Here is a 19,473-nt window from a genome sequence, read left to right as displayed (position 1 = left end):
CCTGAACAGACTGTAGGGGCAAGTGCTGTTAGCGTGCACCTATGAAGGCGGGCACGGCACACGAGGGGGTGGGTGGCCAACACCACGCCCGGCCGCCTTTGTCTCCCTAGTGACGATGTTTACACACCGCACCAGGTACTCATTTAAGGCTGAGTCGACCTAGGGGAGGCCCAGGACTGGTTCAGATATTCGCCACTGGGAGTTGGCCGTGAGCGGGAATCAATCTTGGGTCGCCGGGTTCATAGCGCAACGCGTCAACCGCTACACCACCACTCGCCACACACACTCTCATCACACACACACACACACTCTCATCACACACACACTCTCATCACACACACACACACACTCTCATCTCACACACACACTCTCATCACACACACACACACGCTCATTACACATACACACACTCTCGTCACACACACTCTCATCACACACACTCTCATCACATACACACACACACACTCTCATCACATACACACACACACTCTCATCACATACACACACACACACTCTCATCACACACACACACTCTCACCACACACACTCACACACTCTCTCTCCAGACACACAATACCCAGGAAATGAGATGTCTTCCTACCACCTACACCACACACACCAACAATTTTCATGCAATATTTTTCAAAATAATATTTCGCTATTGTCCTTGTATATCAACAATTTGTTCACACGTTTGACTTGATTCGTTGTAATTTTAATCCCATATCCCCCTATACATACATATATATAACATATTATTCTCCGTTGCATGATTGGATAAAATTGTACGTCATATGCTTACTAAATATTTATATATATATAAATACACAGCTTTTGCTTCAGGGGCAAGGGTTGGTGGATCACGTGGAGATGTATGAGTCTCTCGAACACTGCTTGGGCTGCGAGGTTGCAGTACAGCAAGTGGGTTCATTTAACCTCTCTATACAGCCTTCAAAATAAATACACGGCAAGTCCTCGTTCAGCGCGATAGATGCGTTCCTGAAAAGTGCTGCGTTATGCGAAGATAAATCACCCATACATTCTGTAACATTGTTGTAATACGCACGCCACGCAGTGAGATGGCGGGACAAATAACTGAGGGTACGCCGCCGCGTTACCGTATCATTCCGCATATCATATCACTCCGCTCGGCTGTGCAGCTCAAGAAAGTAGTCCGTCGTCGACCGCTCAAACCGCGTTATAACGAGCACGTTTCGCGTTATAGCGAGCGCGTTCCGCGTTATAGCGGCATCAATGAGGCGCACGATGGCAGCGACAGCGACGTGGTTCAGGAGCTCGATGCGAATGTGGAGGTCTTGCTGCTGCTCGCCACGACGAGAGGGCTTCAGGAGGGAGAGGGAGTTCGCGTCGTGTCGCTGTTCCTCCTCCACTTCTGTTGAAGGAGCGCAGACCGCAGTGGGTTCACTGAGCAAAAATGGCATTGGGATTCCAGCATTCACTTGAATTATGTAATGTACAATGATGGCAATCATCATCATCATCATCATCATTAGAGCCCTTTGCCATTCACTGATGGTTGATGGAGGCCTCCCCACGCCATGTCGACTATCGGGAGGTTATGTTCACCATATTAACCATACTTCACCACGCTGGCCAACACGGGTTGGTGACGAGGAGACCCAGGACCGGTGTGTGTGTGTGTGTGTGCGCGTGTGTGTGTGTGCGCGTGTGTGTGTGCGCGTGTGTGCGCGTGTGTGCGCGTGTGTGTGTGTGCGTGTGTGTGTGTGCGTGTGTGCGCGCAAGCGGTAGGGTAGCGGTCAGCGCGCTGCGCTGCGAACCCAGCCACTCGAGTTCCCGATGACGACCAACGTGTGTGACGATTATCTGAACCGGTCCTGGGCCAACCCTAGGTCGACTCAGCCTGAAATGAGTGCTGTACGTAGTGCCATCGGTACACATCGCCACCAGGAAGACAGGCGGCAGGGCGTGGTGCTGGCCAATCACCCCCTCGTGTGCCGTCCGGGCCTTAATAGATGCTCGCTTACAGCCCATTAAGGCGATACGGAGGGGGGGAGCCTTTGCCTGTGTACGTGGAGTTTCCACGTGACGTAGCTCGCGCTGATTCATCATTCGATACAGATCTGGTGTGTCTGCGCGTGTGTTCAACGTGACGCAGAAAGCAGTGATTGTGATTAAGATAGACATCGTGCGCGTGTGTGCTTGCGTGTGTCATTTGGAGGTGTCTATTAGTCAGTGGAAGTCGCCGGGTACCTCAGAGGTCATGAAACTGAGCCGGAATCGCTGAGAGGCGATGTTTGAATGCAGGTTTCTGCCGCGGCCTGCCTGTGGCTAAGCCGATTTCTCAAGGTGCAAGTGAGTTTATGGTGTCAGTCCGGTCACCAATGGCTGGCCTAACAAACAAAAAAACAACAATCGCAATCAATTTCGTGCTGCACTTAATTCGGATAAATTCCAACTCTGAGAATTCCCCCAAAAATATCGACGTCACTGTCATGAGACGGACAGTAACTCTCTGTAGCAGGACGGGTGGAACAGGGGTCACTTCGAGGGATGCACCTCAGACGTAGCTCGACGAAGTCCGCTTCCGGGGGCCCTCCTCCGCTGAATTGGATCCTGAGTCCCGTGACGTGAAAGCGATAGCACAATCTGAATAAGGTTTTTTTAAATACTACAAACATATATTTTACAAATATTGATATTTTAAACTAAAGCGTAAGCGCTCATTTGCAAATCATCAGGCGCGTTCAGCGTGTCGGGATGTTGTTTACATGCGGACGGGTGAGATTGGTGAGCTGCGTGGGGGGAGGGCCGGAGCCCACGAGGACTCGAGTCGGGGAGCCGCGCGTGACGCTGTGTCCCCCCACCCACGCACCTCCCCACCCACACACCCCCCCTACCCCCCTACCCCCCCTACCCACGCACCCCGCCCCCCCAACCCCCACCCCCCACGCAGCTGTGCGCCACTCTGGGCACCACGCCCTCCTGCGCCTTTGACAGCATCATGGAGCTGGGACCCGTGTGTGAGTTTCTCCAATACCCCCCCCCCCCACACATAAACACACACACTAGCCCTGCTCCTAGCCCTGCTTCTAGCCCTCCTTCTAGCCCTGACCCTAGCCCTGCCTTAGTTCCGATCACCCCCAGCTTAGACCTTTGACCAAATCCTACCTCTTGTCAAGTTCTGACTCTAGCCCATCACACGAGTCCGATCTTAGCCCTGATGCTCGCCCCGAGACCAGCACCGGCCCCTGTACCCAGATCAGCCCCGACACGAGCACTGTCCCTGCCACTACGATACGAGCCGCAACTTCGCTTGCCCCTAGCTTAGTTCAGCCCTCGCTTAGACCTCCACTTAGACCCGAACCCTAGCCCAGTCCTGACCCTAACCCTGAGCTTTTCTCTAGCTTGGACCGTATTGATGACTCAAAATCATATCCGTAACCTTGGCAACGGTGCATGTATGAGGTTGTGTACCTGTATATTTAAGTTATGGGGAGCGGTGGCGCAGTGGTTAGCGCCTTGCATTACAAAAGACGGCAACCTGAATTCGATTCTCGCTCACGGTCAACATCGGTGACGAATATCTTCACCCCTCGTGTGCCGTGGCGGTGCTCGTCAACAGCACTTGCCCTGCCAGTGTGATGCTTTACGGGAACCTTTGTCTTTGTGTGTGTCACGTGGGGCAGGTGAACGCGAGGGACTCTGGATGCACATCGACGCCGCGTACGCGGGCAGCGCCTTCATCTGCCCCGAGTTCAGACCCCTCCTCAACGGAGTCGAGGTGAAGTTGACATTCTCACCCCCTCGCTCTCTCTGTCCTCTCTGCACTCACCCTCTCTCTCCACTCACCATCTCTCTCGCCTCTCTCTCCACTCACCATCTCTCTCCACTCACCCTCTCTCTCCACTCACCCTCTCCACTCACCCTCTCTCACCACTCACCCTCCACGCACCCTCTCTCTCCACTCACCCTCTCTCACCACTCACCCTCCACTCACCCTCTCTCTCCACTCACCCCCTCTCTCTCCACTCACCCCCTCTCTCGCTCCCTGCCTCTCTCCAACTCGCCGTGCACCACGTCACCTTCCCGGCAAATCCTTTCATCTCTCTGCCCTCCCCCCTCTCTCTCTCCGAGTCGCTCTCTCTCTCTTCCTCTCTCATCTCTATCGCGTCGTGGATCTCTGCTGCAGCTTTAAAAAACGAACCAATTTCTCGCTCTCCACCTGAGCGATGCTTTGAGCCCGGCTGCCGTTTATCTGGGTAGTGGTTGTTGTTGTTGCTCTTGCTGCTGCTGTTTACACAACCAATCGATAGCGCGATCAGACGGGAGCGCGCCTGGAGACACGTGGCGTGCCATGAGCGTGGAACACTTTTATTAGGGAGGTGTGGGGGGATGGATGGAGGTTTTCATATGTCTCGCCATATATGGAGTCTCACTTCAAGTGTGTCTCTCTCTGTCCGTGTCTCTGTGTGTGTGTGTCTCTGTGTGTGTCTCTGTGTGTGTGTGTCTCTGTGTGTGTGTGTCTCTGTGTGTGTCTCTCTGTGTGTGTGTCTCTGTGTGTGTCTCTGTGTGTGTCTCTGTGTGTGTGTGTCTCTGTGTGTGTCTCTGTGTGTGTGTCTCTGTGTGTGTCTCTGTGTGTGTGTGTCTCTGTGTGTGTCTCTGTGTGTGTGTCTCTGTGTGTGTCTCTGTGTGTGTGTGTCTCTGTGTGTGTGTGTCTCTGTGTGTGTCTCTCTGTGTGTGTGTCTCTGTGTGTGTCTCTGTGTGTGTCTCTGTGTGTGTGTGTCTCTGTGTGTGTCTCTCTGTGTGTGTGTCTCTGTGTGTGTCTCTGTGTGTGTCTCTGTGTGTGTGTGTCTCTGTGTGTGTCTCTGTGTGTGTGTGTCTCTGTGTGTGTCTCTGTGTGTGTGTCTCTGTGTGTGTGTGTCTCTGTGTGTGTCTCTGTGTGTGTGTGTCTCTGTGTGTGTCTCTGTGTGTGTGTCTCTGTGTGTGTGTGTCTCTGTGTGTGTCTCTGTGTGTGTGTGTCTCTGTGTGTGTCTCTGTGTGTGTGTCTCTGTGTGTGTCTCTGTGTGTGTCTCTCTGTGTGTGTGTCTCTGTGTGTGTCTCTGTGTGTGTCTCTGTGTGTGTGTGTCTCTGTGTGTGTCTCTGTGTGTGTGTCTCTGTGTGTGTCTCTGTGTGTGTCTCTGTGTGTGTGTCTCTGTGTGTGTGTGTCTCTGTGTGTGTGTGTCTCTGTGTGTGTGTCTCTGTGTGTGTGTGTCTCTGTGTGTGTCTCTGTGTGTGTGTGTCTCTGTGTGTGTCTCTGTGTGTGTCTCTGTGTGTGTGTCTCTGTGTGTGTGTGTCTCTGTGTGTGTCTCTGTGTGTGTGTCTCTGTGTGTGTGTGTCTCTGTGTGTGTCTCTGTGTGTGTGTCTCTGTGTGTGTCTCTGTGTGTGTCTCTGTGTGTGTGTGTCTCTGTGTGTGTCTCTGTGTGTGTGTCTCTGTGTGTGTCTCTGTGTGTGTCTCTGTGTGTGTGTGTCTCTGTGTGTGTCTCTGTGTGTGTCTCTGTGTGTGTCTCTGTGTGTGTGTCTCTGTGTGTGTCTCTGTGTGTGTGTCTCTGTGTGTGTGTCTCTGTGTGTGTCTCTGTGTGTGTGTCTCTGTGTGTGTGTGTCTCTGTGTGTGTCTCTGTGTGTGTCTCTGTGTGTGTGTCTCTGTGTGTGTCTCTGTGTGTGTCTCTGTGTGTGTGTCTCTGTGTGTGTGTCTCTGTGTGTGTGTCTGTACATCTTGCCGTGTATGGAGTCTGTCTCGCTGTGCGCCTCTGTGTCTCTCGCCTTGTCGCTCTCTGCAGATGTCTCTCTCTCTGCAGATGTCTCTCTCTCTGCAGATGTCTCTCTCTCTGCAGATGTCTCTCTCTCTGCAGATGTCTCTCTCTCTGAAGATGTCTCTCTCTCTGAAGATGTCTCTCTCTCTGAAGATGTCTCTCTCTCTGAAGATGTCTCTCTCTCTCTGCAGATGTCTCTCTCTCTCTGCAGATGTCTCTCTCTCTGAAGATGTCTCTCTCTCTGCAGATGTCTTTCTCTCTGTCTGTATGAGACAGGGCGAGGATTATTGCCAAACGCGTCGAGTTTTCTCCATCATTGACAAGCGCCCCGTGTTCACCTCGCCAAAAACCCACGCACAACACCAAAGACAAAGACCCCCCATGTAGCCTCTTCACCAGACTTGTTAGGGCAAGTGCTGCTAGCTAGCGGGCAGCACCTACGATGAAGGGCAGCACCACGCCCGGCCACATTTGTCTCCCTCGTTTGCGATGGTTACATACCGGCACCAGGTACTCGGTCAAGGCCGAGTCGAGCTACCAACCACCACCACCACTCCGGCCCGACAACCACAACGCAACAACCACAGCGACACGTGTGCTCTCCGCGCGCTGCTGATTGCCTTCTCTGGCGGAGCGGCGCCCTCATTAAAGCCGCGCGCCTCCGAGTGGGGCGCGCGCAGGCGGAGTGTCACGCCGCGATTGCCGCGTTCGCGCTCCGGTCACGTTTGTCCATCCCACCAGCCGCCCGCCTCGCCCTCCTCCTCCGCCGCCTCCATTCCCAGAGAAGAGCACTCAAGTGGCAGCGCCCGAGGCAATCTGATATCTGGCGCAGCAGGCCGGGAGGGCGGTAATTGAGGCGGACGTGGTGGTCGTGATTGCTGTGGTGGTGGCGGTGCTGGTGCTGGCAGTGGTATAGTTGGTGGTGGTGGTGGTGGTGGCAGTGCTGGTGTTGGCAGTGGTAAAGTTGGTGGTGGCGATAATGGCAATGTTCCTGGTCGTGGTGGCGGTAGTGGTGGCGGCTCTTGTAATTCTGGTGGTGCTGGATGATGACGACCACGATGACAACGACGATGATGATTGACAACGCCGATGATGATTGACAACCTGAAGGGAGGATGACGACTCTGACGACGTTGAGCCAAATCATCCCGGTAACGGGGATTTGTAGTGGCGCCTCATTCAGCTCGTGAGTGAGCGGAGCGCTGTGCCGTGCCGGGGTCATCAACGCGCCACCGTTGCTCCGACGGCTCAAAGGTCAAACTCCAGACTCGGACCCCGCGATAAGGGGCACGGCTCTCGGCTCCGGCACGTAGCCTTGCGACGTTGGACGCTGACGGGCGAAAGGAGTTTCACAACAAGCATCCTCATCATTGGACCTCCTTTGCCAGTGCCAAAGTATGATAATAGAGTTTTCCCCTTGTATCTGGCAACAAAACAGGTGTTAAGTTGTTTAAACACCAAACTGAAACCTTTTACAAGGAATCATGTCTACATTAACCGCAACACTTGTTTTGCAAACAAAAAACATACTCTGATAATATATGCATTGTCTTTGAAACTGATTGGTCCACACTAGAGACAGCTTTCTTTTGAGCCTCGTCTCAAGCGGTGTTAGACCAGAGGACGCCAAAAAGCGTACAGCACAAAGACAATGAGAGCTCAGGGTGAGCATCTACAACAAACATCCACCAACCCGCGGTGCTGGGTTAAAGGCAGCCACGTGCAGTGGCGTAGCCACCACCAGCCCCTTCGTATTCTCGCGGTGGTTGGGATCGCTCCCACAATCCACTGAAAATATTTCACGTGGTGTATTTTCTTTTCTGTTTGTCTCAGTTTGCAGACTCCTTCAATTTCAACCCGCACAAAATGATGGAGGTGAACTTTGACTGCTCGGCCATGTGGTACGACACTCGCGCGCTCACTCTCTCGTGACCCACGACAACAACTACACTGCGCTCGACCCGTAGCGTCCCACACTTTAATGCGCAAACGTGGGGCTCTGAAAAGCTTGCGTGCCTGGCGTATAGTCGTGGAGCAGCAGATTTGTGAACGTTTGGTAAAAATAGAATAGTGTAAGAGGCGGGTTGGTGGCAGGTGTTATGGGTTGCTGGGACCACCCAAGCCACTGTTGTACTGCACTTATGTGTTCCCGTGTCTATACTCCCTCCCGCCACCTTCACCAACACGCACTGACCAACGTGGAGAGGTATCGTCCAATAACGCCCCACCCCCACACGACCTGCAACGGCATGGGCAGGCCCTCATCTAGCAGTGGAGTAGCACAGCGCTGTATAAGTACAGATACCGGTCTTTGCTGAGGGTTTCAGGGACACTAAACCAGCCATCTCCGCGGACCTGGATTCGAGTTTGGCTCTGAGTCGCCCCAGGTTTGCAAGTGTAGCGAGTTGATGTCTTATCCTGGTCACAAGCAACTGCACAGAAAAAAAATACCCCGTTATTATAAATGTGGCTATCCACTGCATTTTCTCCATTCCCAGTTTCAAAACTTTACTGTAAAACAAAAACCGCTTGACTGGGAACGTGTCTCTGCCGGCAGGACATTGCGAGTAAGTGCTGCCCCCTAGTGTGTAAGTAGAATACGTCACTTCAATGGACCTCGCAAGCAGTTCTGTGACATCTCCTTCCAAGGGACATCCCTAACGCTCGGCGGGGGGGGGGGGGGTAACTCGCTGCTCTGAGATTTACTAATGGAAACTTCATCTCACGAAAGGACACCCCAGATAGCACAGCTGGTATGACAGGAATTTCAAAGAGTAATCTATTAAACGATTACCCAGTGCCATCGCAACACTCGGGCTTTGATGCCATCAACCGCCCTTCAATCTCAACCAGGTCACTGCCCACGGGACACCGGAGATCTTTGAGTGGAATTGGCCAAACGTCTCAACGCAGGGCTGTCCTTTGAACACGCCTTGAGACTCGGCGAGGCTCTACCGCGTGAAGGGCAACGTTAAAATCGTGCAGCTGTCGCGGCAAATACGGCACAGCACTCGGTGCCAATCCACTGCTGGATGAAGGCCTCCCCCACGCCGTGTCGGCGACGTGGCGCGGAGTGGTGGCGCAGTGGCCAGCACGCTGCGTTCTCAACCCTCGGGTCCATGCGAATTCGATTCCAAGCCACGGCCAACATCTCAAGCTGGCCCTTTGTTGCTCCCCCGTTAACTAATCTCTACTCTCCAGTGTGGTGAAGTATGGTCCAACCCCTCCCCCCTACTCCCCCATGGACTCTGCCACGTGAGATTCGCAAGCGACGCTCGCCAATTTGCGTGGTGATCGCTCCGCAATTGGGGGTCGCGTAATTGCGGCGATCGATGCGTGATTGCGGCGTTTGCCCGAGCAAGTCGTTTGGGTATCGATTATTTGTTCAGCCGCGGAACATTTCAGATGTGGCCGATCCCGGAGTCTATCCGACTCTCTGTCTCGCTCGCTCGCTGAGCTCAAGGGCAGATCCACGGCTCAAGTTGCCTCCACTCCCTCCGATCTCACTCCCTCCCTGCCCCATCACCCCACACTCCTCCGCACTTTACCCAGTAAACAGGTTGACGTTGGCGTAACGTTGCCCCAAACGTTTGGCGCAACGTTCCCCCTCGTGAACGCTGCGGGTGTCTTGCCCGTGCCTGTGCCCGCTGCGAATCGTCTGCCTCACGTGCACGGACGTCAACAGAAAAAACAACAACAACAACATCTCGTGACGTCGTTCGACAAGAGGGCAGGCCACGTGTGCCGGCGTCACGACCAGACATCGGCAAACATTTTTTATTTGCAACAACAACAAAAATGGCCCGCGAATGAACGATTTGGGAAACACGCAGTGAACATTTCCCGTGAACCACTGCACTAGATGTGTTGTGCTTACATAAATTAGGCAAGCTGCTCCGAAGATGAATTGAAGGGCAATGTGTTACACAGTGACGCCGTCACTCTGCGGGTAAAGTGTTCTACCGATGGACGAGGCAGATCGGGCGACTTGCAAAGACATCGGCCACGAACTGTTTTGCGAGCCACCACTCGTCAATCTCCCGCCACCTGGTGACCCCCCTTAGGCATCGCCCTTCATTAAACTGGACAGCTCCGGGCTGCGCGAGTACATCTTGAACATATTGGACTGTACTGTGCTCCCACGTCTATGGTCCCAGTTTTAGCCAACCTCTGCTGTTGTATTATTGCGTACGGCAATGCGGCTCAGGAGCTCGATGCCAATGTCGAGCTGCTGATCAACGTCTTGAGGAGGTGCGGTGATGATGTGTGGGTTTCGGATGATGAGTTTATTCTGGACGCCCTCGTTGCTCCACTCTGTTCGACCAACTCTGCTGAAACCACGTGGTCTCATAGCCGCCTGGAACCGCGCGGCGTGGGAAGGCCCTTATCCAGCAGTGGATCGATACAAGAGAAAGAGTGAGGGGGGAGAGGGTGGCTGTATGCGTCCATTACCCAGCCAACCTCTCTTGTCGTGCAGGGTGAAGAGCAAGGCAGACCTCATCAGCGCCTTCAAGATGGAACCACTGTACCTGAAACACGACCACCAGGAGTCGGGTGAGGTCCCAGCTGCAGCCCTTACGCCTCACCGCCGCGGATTCATGTCAGCCGGAGCTGGCCGGGGCTGAGCTCCAGAAAATATTTCCCCCACCGCCACCGCTCTCCTTCGCTGTCGGGAGGTGATGCGAGTTGGGTGGCCCAGGAAAAGATTCGATGAGAAGTGAAATCCGCGCTGTGACCACCTCGTTCGCTCATCCACTCCATCAAAACTTACTTCACTATCATTATCAAGCCCATTCCACCTTCTTACTACCAATTATGTATTTCAAAATAACAATGCTGTTATTTCTATTCTTCTTTTCTGTGCTGATGTGTGCAGGACTCATTACGGACTACAGGGTAAACTATTATCATTAATTCCTCCTAGATGGTGATTTAAATGTTCAGTAACAGTTTTTGACTGAGAACAACGAATTACTCGTCTCTGTATCCCCGTGTCTCACTCCACCACCCCACGTCTCACTCCACCACGTGTCTCATTCCCTCACCACCACGTGTCTCACTCTGACCCTGCCCCCGTGTCTCACTCTGACCCTGGCCCCGTGTCTCGCTCCCCCAGCACTGGCAGATCCCGTTGGGGCGGCGCTTCCGCTCGCTCAAGCTGTGGTTCGTGATGCGGCTCTACGGGGTCGAGGGGCTGCAGGAGCACGTGCGCAAGGTAAGCTACAGCCGCACTCACAACAACAACAACAGCAGCAGCAACAACAGCAGCAGCAGCAGCAGCAGCAACAACAACAACAACAGCAGCAGCAACAACAGCAGCAGCAGCAAGAGTGGGGGCCCATCGTTTATTTACGGGATCCTAGCAGCCTGTGCCTGCCTCTGTATGTGTCTGTGTGGGGAGTAAGGGTGCAAACCAGTGACGATTAATCTGAGCTGGTCCTGGGCCCTCCCATAGGTCGACTCAGCCTCAAATGAGTACCTGATGCGACATCTCCACTTTGGGAGACAAAGGCGGCCGGGCGTGGTGTTGGTCACCCACCCCCTCGTGCGCCGTGCCGGCCTTCATAGGTGTTCGCTAACAGCACTTGCCCCAACAGTCTATTGAGGCTAAACGGGGCATCTTTGCCTTGCCTGTGTGTCCATCTCTCCGTCTCGATCGAGCAACTGCCCATCAGCCGCAACGTTGTCCACCTGTCCGCGCGTCCATCTGTCCACGCTCAAGTCTTTGATGTTTTTCCCTGGATTTTTCTGTTGCGCGTAGTCACTTTAAGATGTTCTTTGTTTGTCTCGGCCTCGCTGTGCTCTGTGTTGCACCGCTAGCCGAGTAGATAACCTCGCATCCAATAAACCCTCAGAGCCAGGGTGAACATCCGACTCCAAACGTCATTTATTGAATTGAACGAGGTAAAACTGGTGGAAACACAGCACAGATAACGCTTGTAAACATCAACACAATGCATGAACACTACAGCATCACAACATTATCCTAGATAACATGTTTCTCAACAATAGATCCTGGATGGACCAGGCGCCCACAACAGTACTGAATAGCTATACAAGAGAATAAGCTACTGTGTTAAATAAAGGCACATCGTGTAATCATCACACTGCACCCCAGATGTACAGTATTACACATAACACTAAATTGTGGATAAGATATTTCGTCATCCTTGCTCTCAATATCGCAATATAGTTACTTGAGTATAAGTTTGACTCGACTTATTCGATTACAAGGAACATTAACAATACGAAAAGTTGCAGGCTTTGTTGTTAACTAGGCCTCGTTTTTATCATAACAATTTAACAGCATTATAAAGGCATTTACAGCATTATAACTATCATTCTAACATTATAACAGCATTCCCAGTATTATAAGAACATAAACGAACTTACAGACATTGCTTCTTAAAGTCCCACAATGGACAATTACAGCTGACTTCACTGGGACGCGATGTTTGCCGCCATCTTGAATTCTGTGTAATTGCGGAACCCCAGCCTCGTGGTTGAAAGGCTGTCAAATCGTATCTTCCTGTTCACGTGACCAAACTCACCCTCAAAACAGGACATTCCTGTGTACTCACACCCCCACTCCCGCATGGAGCAAAGCACCTGCCGTGAGGCAGAACATTGTTAATGTTTTCGTTTGTTGCGGTTGCACCCGAGTCAAGAGCCGCATGGCTCACAGGGCTACACCTAATAAATGAAACTGAAACTGTCCCTCCATCCACCGTGACCTGTCCACGGTATTTGTCCATCCGCTAATCCGTCCGTCCCACGGCCCGTCCCGTCCCGCGCGTCTCTGTGACCACCGCCCGCGGCCCCCTGGCGCCCGCTAAGCTCCCGCTCTGGCCCGATCTCGACGCTCGCTCCTCGCCGTTCGTCTCCACACTGCTGTAATTCAATTTTTTTTTGGGGGGGGGGAGCGGGGTTGGGGGCAGGGAGGGGGTTTGTGTGTTTTTTGCGCGAGGCTCTATCGCAGCTCCATCAGCGATTGCCTTTCCGCGTCTGACATTTGCAAATGTCAGTGCACTTCTCTCGCTCGTGGACATCCAGCGGCTCGGGCTGGTGACCTTCAGGCAGCGGACAGCACCTGGATCAGTCAAACATACAGCACGCATGTACATACACACACTCACATATAAACACACACACACTCGCATATAAACACACACATATAAACACACACTTACATATAAACACACACTTACATATAAACACACACATACATATAAACACACACATACATATAAACACACACACATATAAACACACACTCGCATATAAACACACTCGCATATAAACACACTCGCATATTAACACACTCGCATATAAACACACTCGTATATAAACACACACACACACATATAAACACACACATACATATAAACACACACAAAACAACATAAACCTGACACCACACAACCACGAATCAGAACGAAGATGACTCTTCTCTGTGGCCATTCGAGACATTGATCCCGGGGTATAGATTACCCCCCCCCCCCCCGCCACTAATTAGTGACTCCACCTTTCCCGAGTAATAATTACACCAATTATCACCCCCATCCTGATGCCGTTCTCCAGAAGTGGATGAATCATCGACGACAGTTTGCTGGCATTTTGCCTCTGAGTTGTGGCTGTTGAGGATAAAGAAATCAATATGAGCGATGGGACAGCAAGAGTTTGAATCACGGTCAGTGAGCCGATGTGAAGAAAGATGGGGAGAGTGCGGGGAGGGGAGTAGAGTGAGATGAGAGGGGAGAGGTAGGAAAGTGCGTGGAGGGGAGTAGAGTGAGATGAGAGGGGAGAGGCAGGAGAGTGCGTGGAGGGGAGTAGATTGAGATGAGAGGGGGGAGGTAGGAGAGTGCGTGGAGGGGAGTAGAGTGAGATGAGAGGAGAGAGGCAGGAGAGTGCGTGGAGGGGAGTAGAGTGAGATGAGAGGGGCGAGGTAGGAGAGTGCGTGGAGGGGAGTAGAGTGAGATGAGAGGGGAGAGGTAGGAGAGTGCGTGGAGGGGAGTAGAGTGAGATGAGAGGGGTGAGGTAGGAGAGTGCGTTGAGGGGAGTAGAGTGAGATGAGAGGGGGGAGGTAGGAGAGTGCGTGGAGGGGAGTAGAGTGAGATGAGAGGGGAGAGGTAGGAGAGTGCATGGGGGGGGGGTAGAGTGAGCTGAGAGGGAGAGGTAGGAGAGTGCATGGGGGGGGTAGAGTGAGCTGAGAGGAAGAGGTAGGAGAGTGCATGGGGGGAGTAGAGTGAGATGAGAGGGGGGAGGTAGGAGAGTGCGTGGAGGGAAGTAGAGTGAGATGAGAGGGGGGAGGTGGGCAGGAGGGTGCCCATGGAGGATCTTGAAGACGCTGAGTGTGACCTCGTGCGGGATGCACCGGGAGGCGGCGGAGGGATCTGAGCCGAGGTGTCGCTCGCGAGTGCCGGCGAGAAGTCTGGTGGCGGAATTTTGGATCGTCTGGAACGTGACGGTGCGCGATTTGAGGAGGCCGTGGTGGTGGTGGAGGAGAGAGGAGAGGGAGCTGTGGTGACATCTCCCCTCCCCGTGGTTCCCCGTGGCTCCCCTCTCGCCGTGTCGCAGCAAGTGCGTCTCGCCCACGAGTTCGAGGCGCTGGTGCGGGCGGACGAGAGGTTCGAGGTGTGCGCCACGGTCGTCCTCGGCCTCGTCTGCTTCCGTCTCAAGGTTCGTCCCTCCCCTACGCCACCTCCATCGGCACAACCGAGCCGCGCGGGCCCCGTGCCGCTGACGTCACGGCACAACCGAGCCGCGCCGGCCCCGTGCTGCTGACGTCACGGTGTGACTGCAAGAATTGCGGACTACGCGGCGGTGACGCCGTGTGACCTCACAGGGGGTGCCCGGGGTTGTCTTTCCACTCATTTGTTGGCGTGCGTGAGCGCTTTCCCTTTGCTGCCACCGCCGTGGGGGGCGGTGTTTGGGAGGTGTAGTGGTGGTGTGGGGGGAGAGGTGGTGGGGGGGTAGCGTGATGGTTCGCGCATTGTACGATGAACCCATTGACCCGAGTTCGATTCCCACTTGCAGCCAATACTGGTAACGATTTTCCAAACCGGTTCTGGGCCTCCCCTAGGTCGACTTTGCCTCAAATGAGGTGCGATGTGTAAACATCGGCACTCGGGAGACAAAGGCGGCCGGGCGTGGTGCTAGCCACCCACCCCGTCGTGTCCCACCGTGCCGGCCTTCATAGCTGCTCGCTTAACAGCATTTGCCCCAACAGTCTGTTCCAGGCCACACGGTGATCTTTGTCTTTGTTTGGTGGCGGCGGCCGCCCGCAGGGCCCGGACGACCTCAACGAGACGCTGCTCAAGGACATCAACGGCGAGCGCGCCGTGCACCTCGTCCCCTCGCGCCTGCACGGCCGCTTCGTGCTGCGCTTCGCCGTCTGCTCGAGCCGCACGGGCAGCCACGACGTCGCCTTCGCCTGGGCCCAGGTGCTGCGCGTCGCCTCCGCCCTCACGCAGGGGCCGCCCGGCCCGCAGGGGGAGCCCGGGCGCGAGGCCGCCGGAGGTCAGGCGGCCGGAGGCCCACGCTGACGGAGCGAGACGGCCCGGCCTCATCCCGCCCACGGTGCGAACGGCAGCGTCGAGAGGAAGGCAGCGCCCAGAACGCCGCCCACACACGAGCCCGAGCCACATGGAGCACCCAGACACGAGCCTTATCCCTCACCACACTAGCCAGCCAGACTCTAACCCTAGCCTTAGCCACACGAAGCACCCAGACACGAGCCTTAACCCTCACCACACTAACCAGCCAGACTCTAGCCCTAGCCCGAGCCACACGGAGCACCCAGACACGAGCCTTAACCCTCACCACACTGACTCTACTCCTAACCATAACCACACTCGCCAGCCAGTCACGAGTCTTAACCTCTAACCACACTGACCACCCAGCCACACACGAGCCCTATATACGCTAACCACCCAGACTCTACTCCTAACCATATCCACTCGACAGCCAGATCCTAATCTACTTCTAACTCTACTCCCATCCCCAGGTTTTTCCAGATTTTTGTTTTTCACTTTTAAAGGTCACAGTCCCCGCTCTGTCACAGCACCACGTGTTCAGTGTTGAGTGAGCCGAAGTGTTTTGCCGGTGTCTCTAGATCATCGTCATCGTCGTCGTCATCACAGAGGTGGCCTTCGTAGCTCACAGAGATGCTGAGATCCTGGCTTCGAATCCCATTTTCGAATCCATACCTTAGCCAAGCCGGGTGGTGGTGGTGGTGGATACGCACATGGCTGCCTATAATCCAGCACCGTGGTGGAGAAGGCAGCGAGGGTTTGGATCACCGCACGAATACCAAAATATCACGACACTCCCTTCGCGTGCGCATCGAGGAGGTGCCGTACCCCTGGTTCGCCAGCTGAACACAGCACAGCGAAGTGTGGACTCGTAACGCCTGTCCCTTCTGTACGGTGGGATAGATTGCCCCCTCGCATGCACGCACCGTCACATTTCAGACTATCCAAAATGCCGCCGCCAGATTTCTCGCTGGCACTCACGAGTGACACCTCGACTCGGATCCCTCCCGGGTGCTCCGCTTTCCTCCCACGTGTAAAATAATCACTCGCTGCTAATGGGCTGGAAACATCTTAGTACGTAGAGAACTGCAGATCGAGCGTTGGTAACGTCGGCGCACCGCCTGGCTGCAGCCTTCCAGCTCGGTCTGTGGTTCCTACTCCGCGATTGTCCGATGCAAAATTTCGTGAACTTCGATGCGACGCAGCAAACCCTTTCCCGTCGCGGGCGTTACGCGATCCGCAAACTCCAGAAGCAAATGGGAAAGCTGGGGGTTGGTTTCAGGGCTCGTGATACGATAACCCCATGACACCCCCACGACACCCCCACGACAACACCCCCCGCATCAACCCTCCATCATCGCGCGAGCAGCGCAGTCGCGACGCGTGCCGGATTCTCGCCGTCAACAACCGCGAATGGTCCACGCACTCTGCACCTCGACACTTGTCAACGGCGAAACCGCGAAAGCTAAACTCGCGAGAGGGAAGGTTTTGCTGTACATAGAACTAGCACTTGATTATTATAATAATTACTAGTAGTGCTGTTGCCAAGCTCACTAATGGCTGGACTAAAACAAAACAAAATCCATCTCACTTAAGTCGGGCTCCTGTGGTGGCTGTGCCCTCAGGTGTTGGCGGGTTTGACGACACATTCTTATTTACGAGATCTCACCCAAAGCAAAAAAAAAACCATATCATGGATAATATTGTTCGCGACGACCTCCTCCCGCTACCACGACCACCACTACGACGTGCTCAAGTGGTGTGAGGGTCACCCCTGTCAGGAGAACGTCGAGTGGGGGAGGCGTCCCGCGATGCTTCAGATTCCTGGGTCGCTCTCTTGGCGCGTGCGAGGTCGCCATCCATCGCCCCTCCTCCTCCTCGTTGTTGTTGTTGTTGTCGTCGCGGAGGCAGCGGTTGTTATTGTTGTTGTGGTGCTTCGGTGAGATTCCGCCAGTGAGGGGGGGGGGGGCGCATTACAAAATCAAGGAATTAACGCGTAAAGATACGATGGTGAGTTCAAACATCCAGCCGGCGAGTTCAAACTGAGTGCTCCTCGTGCACGACCACGCTGTGACGGCAGTGTGCTCCGGGCGGCCTGTGTCAAGATCAACATCAGTGTGTGTGTGTGGCAGTCTGTTGATCTGTGGTCCAGATCAACATCACACAATATTAAATGATCACCTGGTGCGATGTGTAAACATCACTACCGGGGGAGACAAAGGTGGCCGGGCGTGGTGTTGGCCACACCCTCGTGTGCGACAGTGCCACAGTGCCACAGGTGCTCGCTAACGGCACTTGCCCCAACAGTCTGTTACAGGTGACACTTTGCCGGGGGGTAGGGATTTTTTGTGTGCACGCGTGTCTGGGTGTGCGCATGTGCGTGCCTTCTCCGTTGTGACTTGCTGCTGATGTTGTTGTTATTGTTGTTGTCGCTGATGTCACTTTGTGCCGTTTTAGCCCACGGGGCCAGGCCAGCGATCCTGTACCGACCCTTCGGTAGTCGTCGGTTGGTTCTTCGCTTGCGAAGATCGGGGAGGGACTTGAGGTCCGTGTAGTTGGCAGGCGCCGCTGGTGGCTGTACAGGGCCCATCCTTGACTTGCACATTTCGTGGCAGGCGGTAAATCTAGACCCCAGACCAGTCAGAGTGGGGGGGGGTGTGTTCGTGGTGGGAGTCTTTCTGCGCCTCCGTGTTTCTGTTGAAGCTGTGTGCCTCGTTCGGTCTGCCATCGTTGTGGAGCGCCAGCAACACGTTGAGTCTCACCGATGGCATTCGTACTCCGAATAATGAGAGCGAACTTCAGCTGGTTAACCCCCCACCCGTTTGAAACGGTGATTCACGCCATTCGTTCACTGTGATTGGCCACGTAAATGAATTGGAAGCGTGGCACAGCGATGCCACCTCCTCAGGTGGTACCCACAGGTGCGAGATTCCTTGGCCTGGTCACGTGGGTTCCGTGTCTGATTTGTGCAAAGCCGTGGACCGCAACAGCCACAAGTGGCACGAGAGAATCCACGAGATGTGTTTAGTATCTGTCAATGAATACATTAAATATATTTAAAAAGCATTCAAACACCCGGCGTGGTTATCGCTTCGTGCCGGTACCGTGTGCGTGTTGAACTTCTGTCGCGTTGGTTCGGAGACAACCGCGCTCGTCGGAGGTGCGAGGGAACGACAAACTAAACACAAGGCAGTTCTAAAGGAGTGAGTTTTCAATCCAGGTGATTGTAAAGCTCGCAGCTCCCAGCGGCTTCCTAATATCGGAAGGAAAGAACGTTCCCGACGGCCGCGGAAGCGCCGCGCGAGGACGATGCCGCTTCTCGCCGCCAGGTGGCGCGGTCGCCGCGTCACCGCCAGCCAGAGTCGAGCGATGGAGCGTCCCGAGTGGCCACGGAGTCCATCGGCGTGAACAACAAAGCAGAGGGGCACCTCGACCAAGCCCGGCGTGTGCTTGCCTCCACTCTCGGCACACGGCTGCCCTCCTAGCCCCACACGGCTGCCCTCCGAGCCCCACACGGCTGCCCTCCTAGCCCCACACGGCTGCCCTCCGAGCCCCACACGGCTGCCCTCCGAGCCCCACGTCCTCCTTGACAGATCCCTACAAGTGGATGATGGCTGCCGACTGTACAAGCAGTTCCGCACAGCTGCTTTGAGAGTTCCAATATTTGGCAATCTTGCGTCAGGTATTCTCCTTGATCATTTGCATCGTTCCGCTCATATCAAATAACCTCACCACTTTCCAAGACCCATTGACTCACTCACCCACTCCCTCACCCACTCAACAACTCACCCATACATTCCATCACTCGGCCACCACCCACTCAACTACTCACCCACTCAACCACTTGCTCACTCACCCACTCAACTACTTACCCGCCCAATCGCTCACTCACCTGCTCAACTACTTACCCGCCCACTCAACTACTCATCCACTCCACCACCTACTCGTACGCCCACTAAACTACTTACCCGCCTACTTACCTACTCATCCACTCAACCACTTATCCACCCAATCACCCACTCACTCACCCACTCACTCAACTACTTAGCCCCCACTCAACTAGTCATCCACTCAACCACTGACCCACCCAATTACCCACTCACTCGCTCACCTACTCAACTACTTACCCGCCCACTCACCCACTCAACTACTAATCCACTCAACCACTT

At 54.3% G+C, this 19,473-nt stretch overlaps 1 protein-coding gene across 1 annotated transcript in view; it reads left to right on the top strand.

Annotated features, from left to right (window-relative positions):
- DDC (dopa decarboxylase) overlaps positions 1-17,274 on the top strand; it is a 31,393-nt gene extending 14,119 nt beyond the window's left edge. The window contains exons 8-15 of the mRNA XM_078603216.1: positions 2,936-3,002; positions 3,669-3,763; positions 7,605-7,672; positions 10,249-10,325; positions 10,648-10,667; positions 10,888-10,986; positions 14,349-14,450; positions 15,059-17,274. Of these exons, the coding sequence (XP_078459342.1) occupies positions 2,936-3,002; positions 3,669-3,763; positions 7,605-7,672; positions 10,249-10,325; positions 10,648-10,667; positions 10,888-10,986; positions 14,349-14,450; positions 15,059-15,316 (786 nt within the window). The 3' untranslated portion in view covers positions 15,317-17,274. The remainder of the gene's footprint in view (positions 1-2,935; positions 3,003-3,668; positions 3,764-7,604; positions 7,673-10,248; positions 10,326-10,647; positions 10,668-10,887; positions 10,987-14,348; positions 14,451-15,058) is intronic.
- Positions 17,275-19,473: the final 2,199 nt, after the last annotated feature.

Source organism: Lampetra planeri, chromosome 20 (assembly GCF_965212315.1).
Source record: "Lampetra planeri chromosome 20, kcLamPlan1.2.h2, whole genome shotgun sequence".
In the NCBI taxonomy this organism is placed as follows: Eukaryota; Metazoa; Chordata; class Hyperoartia; order Petromyzontiformes; family Petromyzontidae; genus Lampetra; species Lampetra planeri.
Note: the sequence above shows the minus strand (reverse complement) of the source record. Positions and strands in the feature narration are given on the sequence as shown.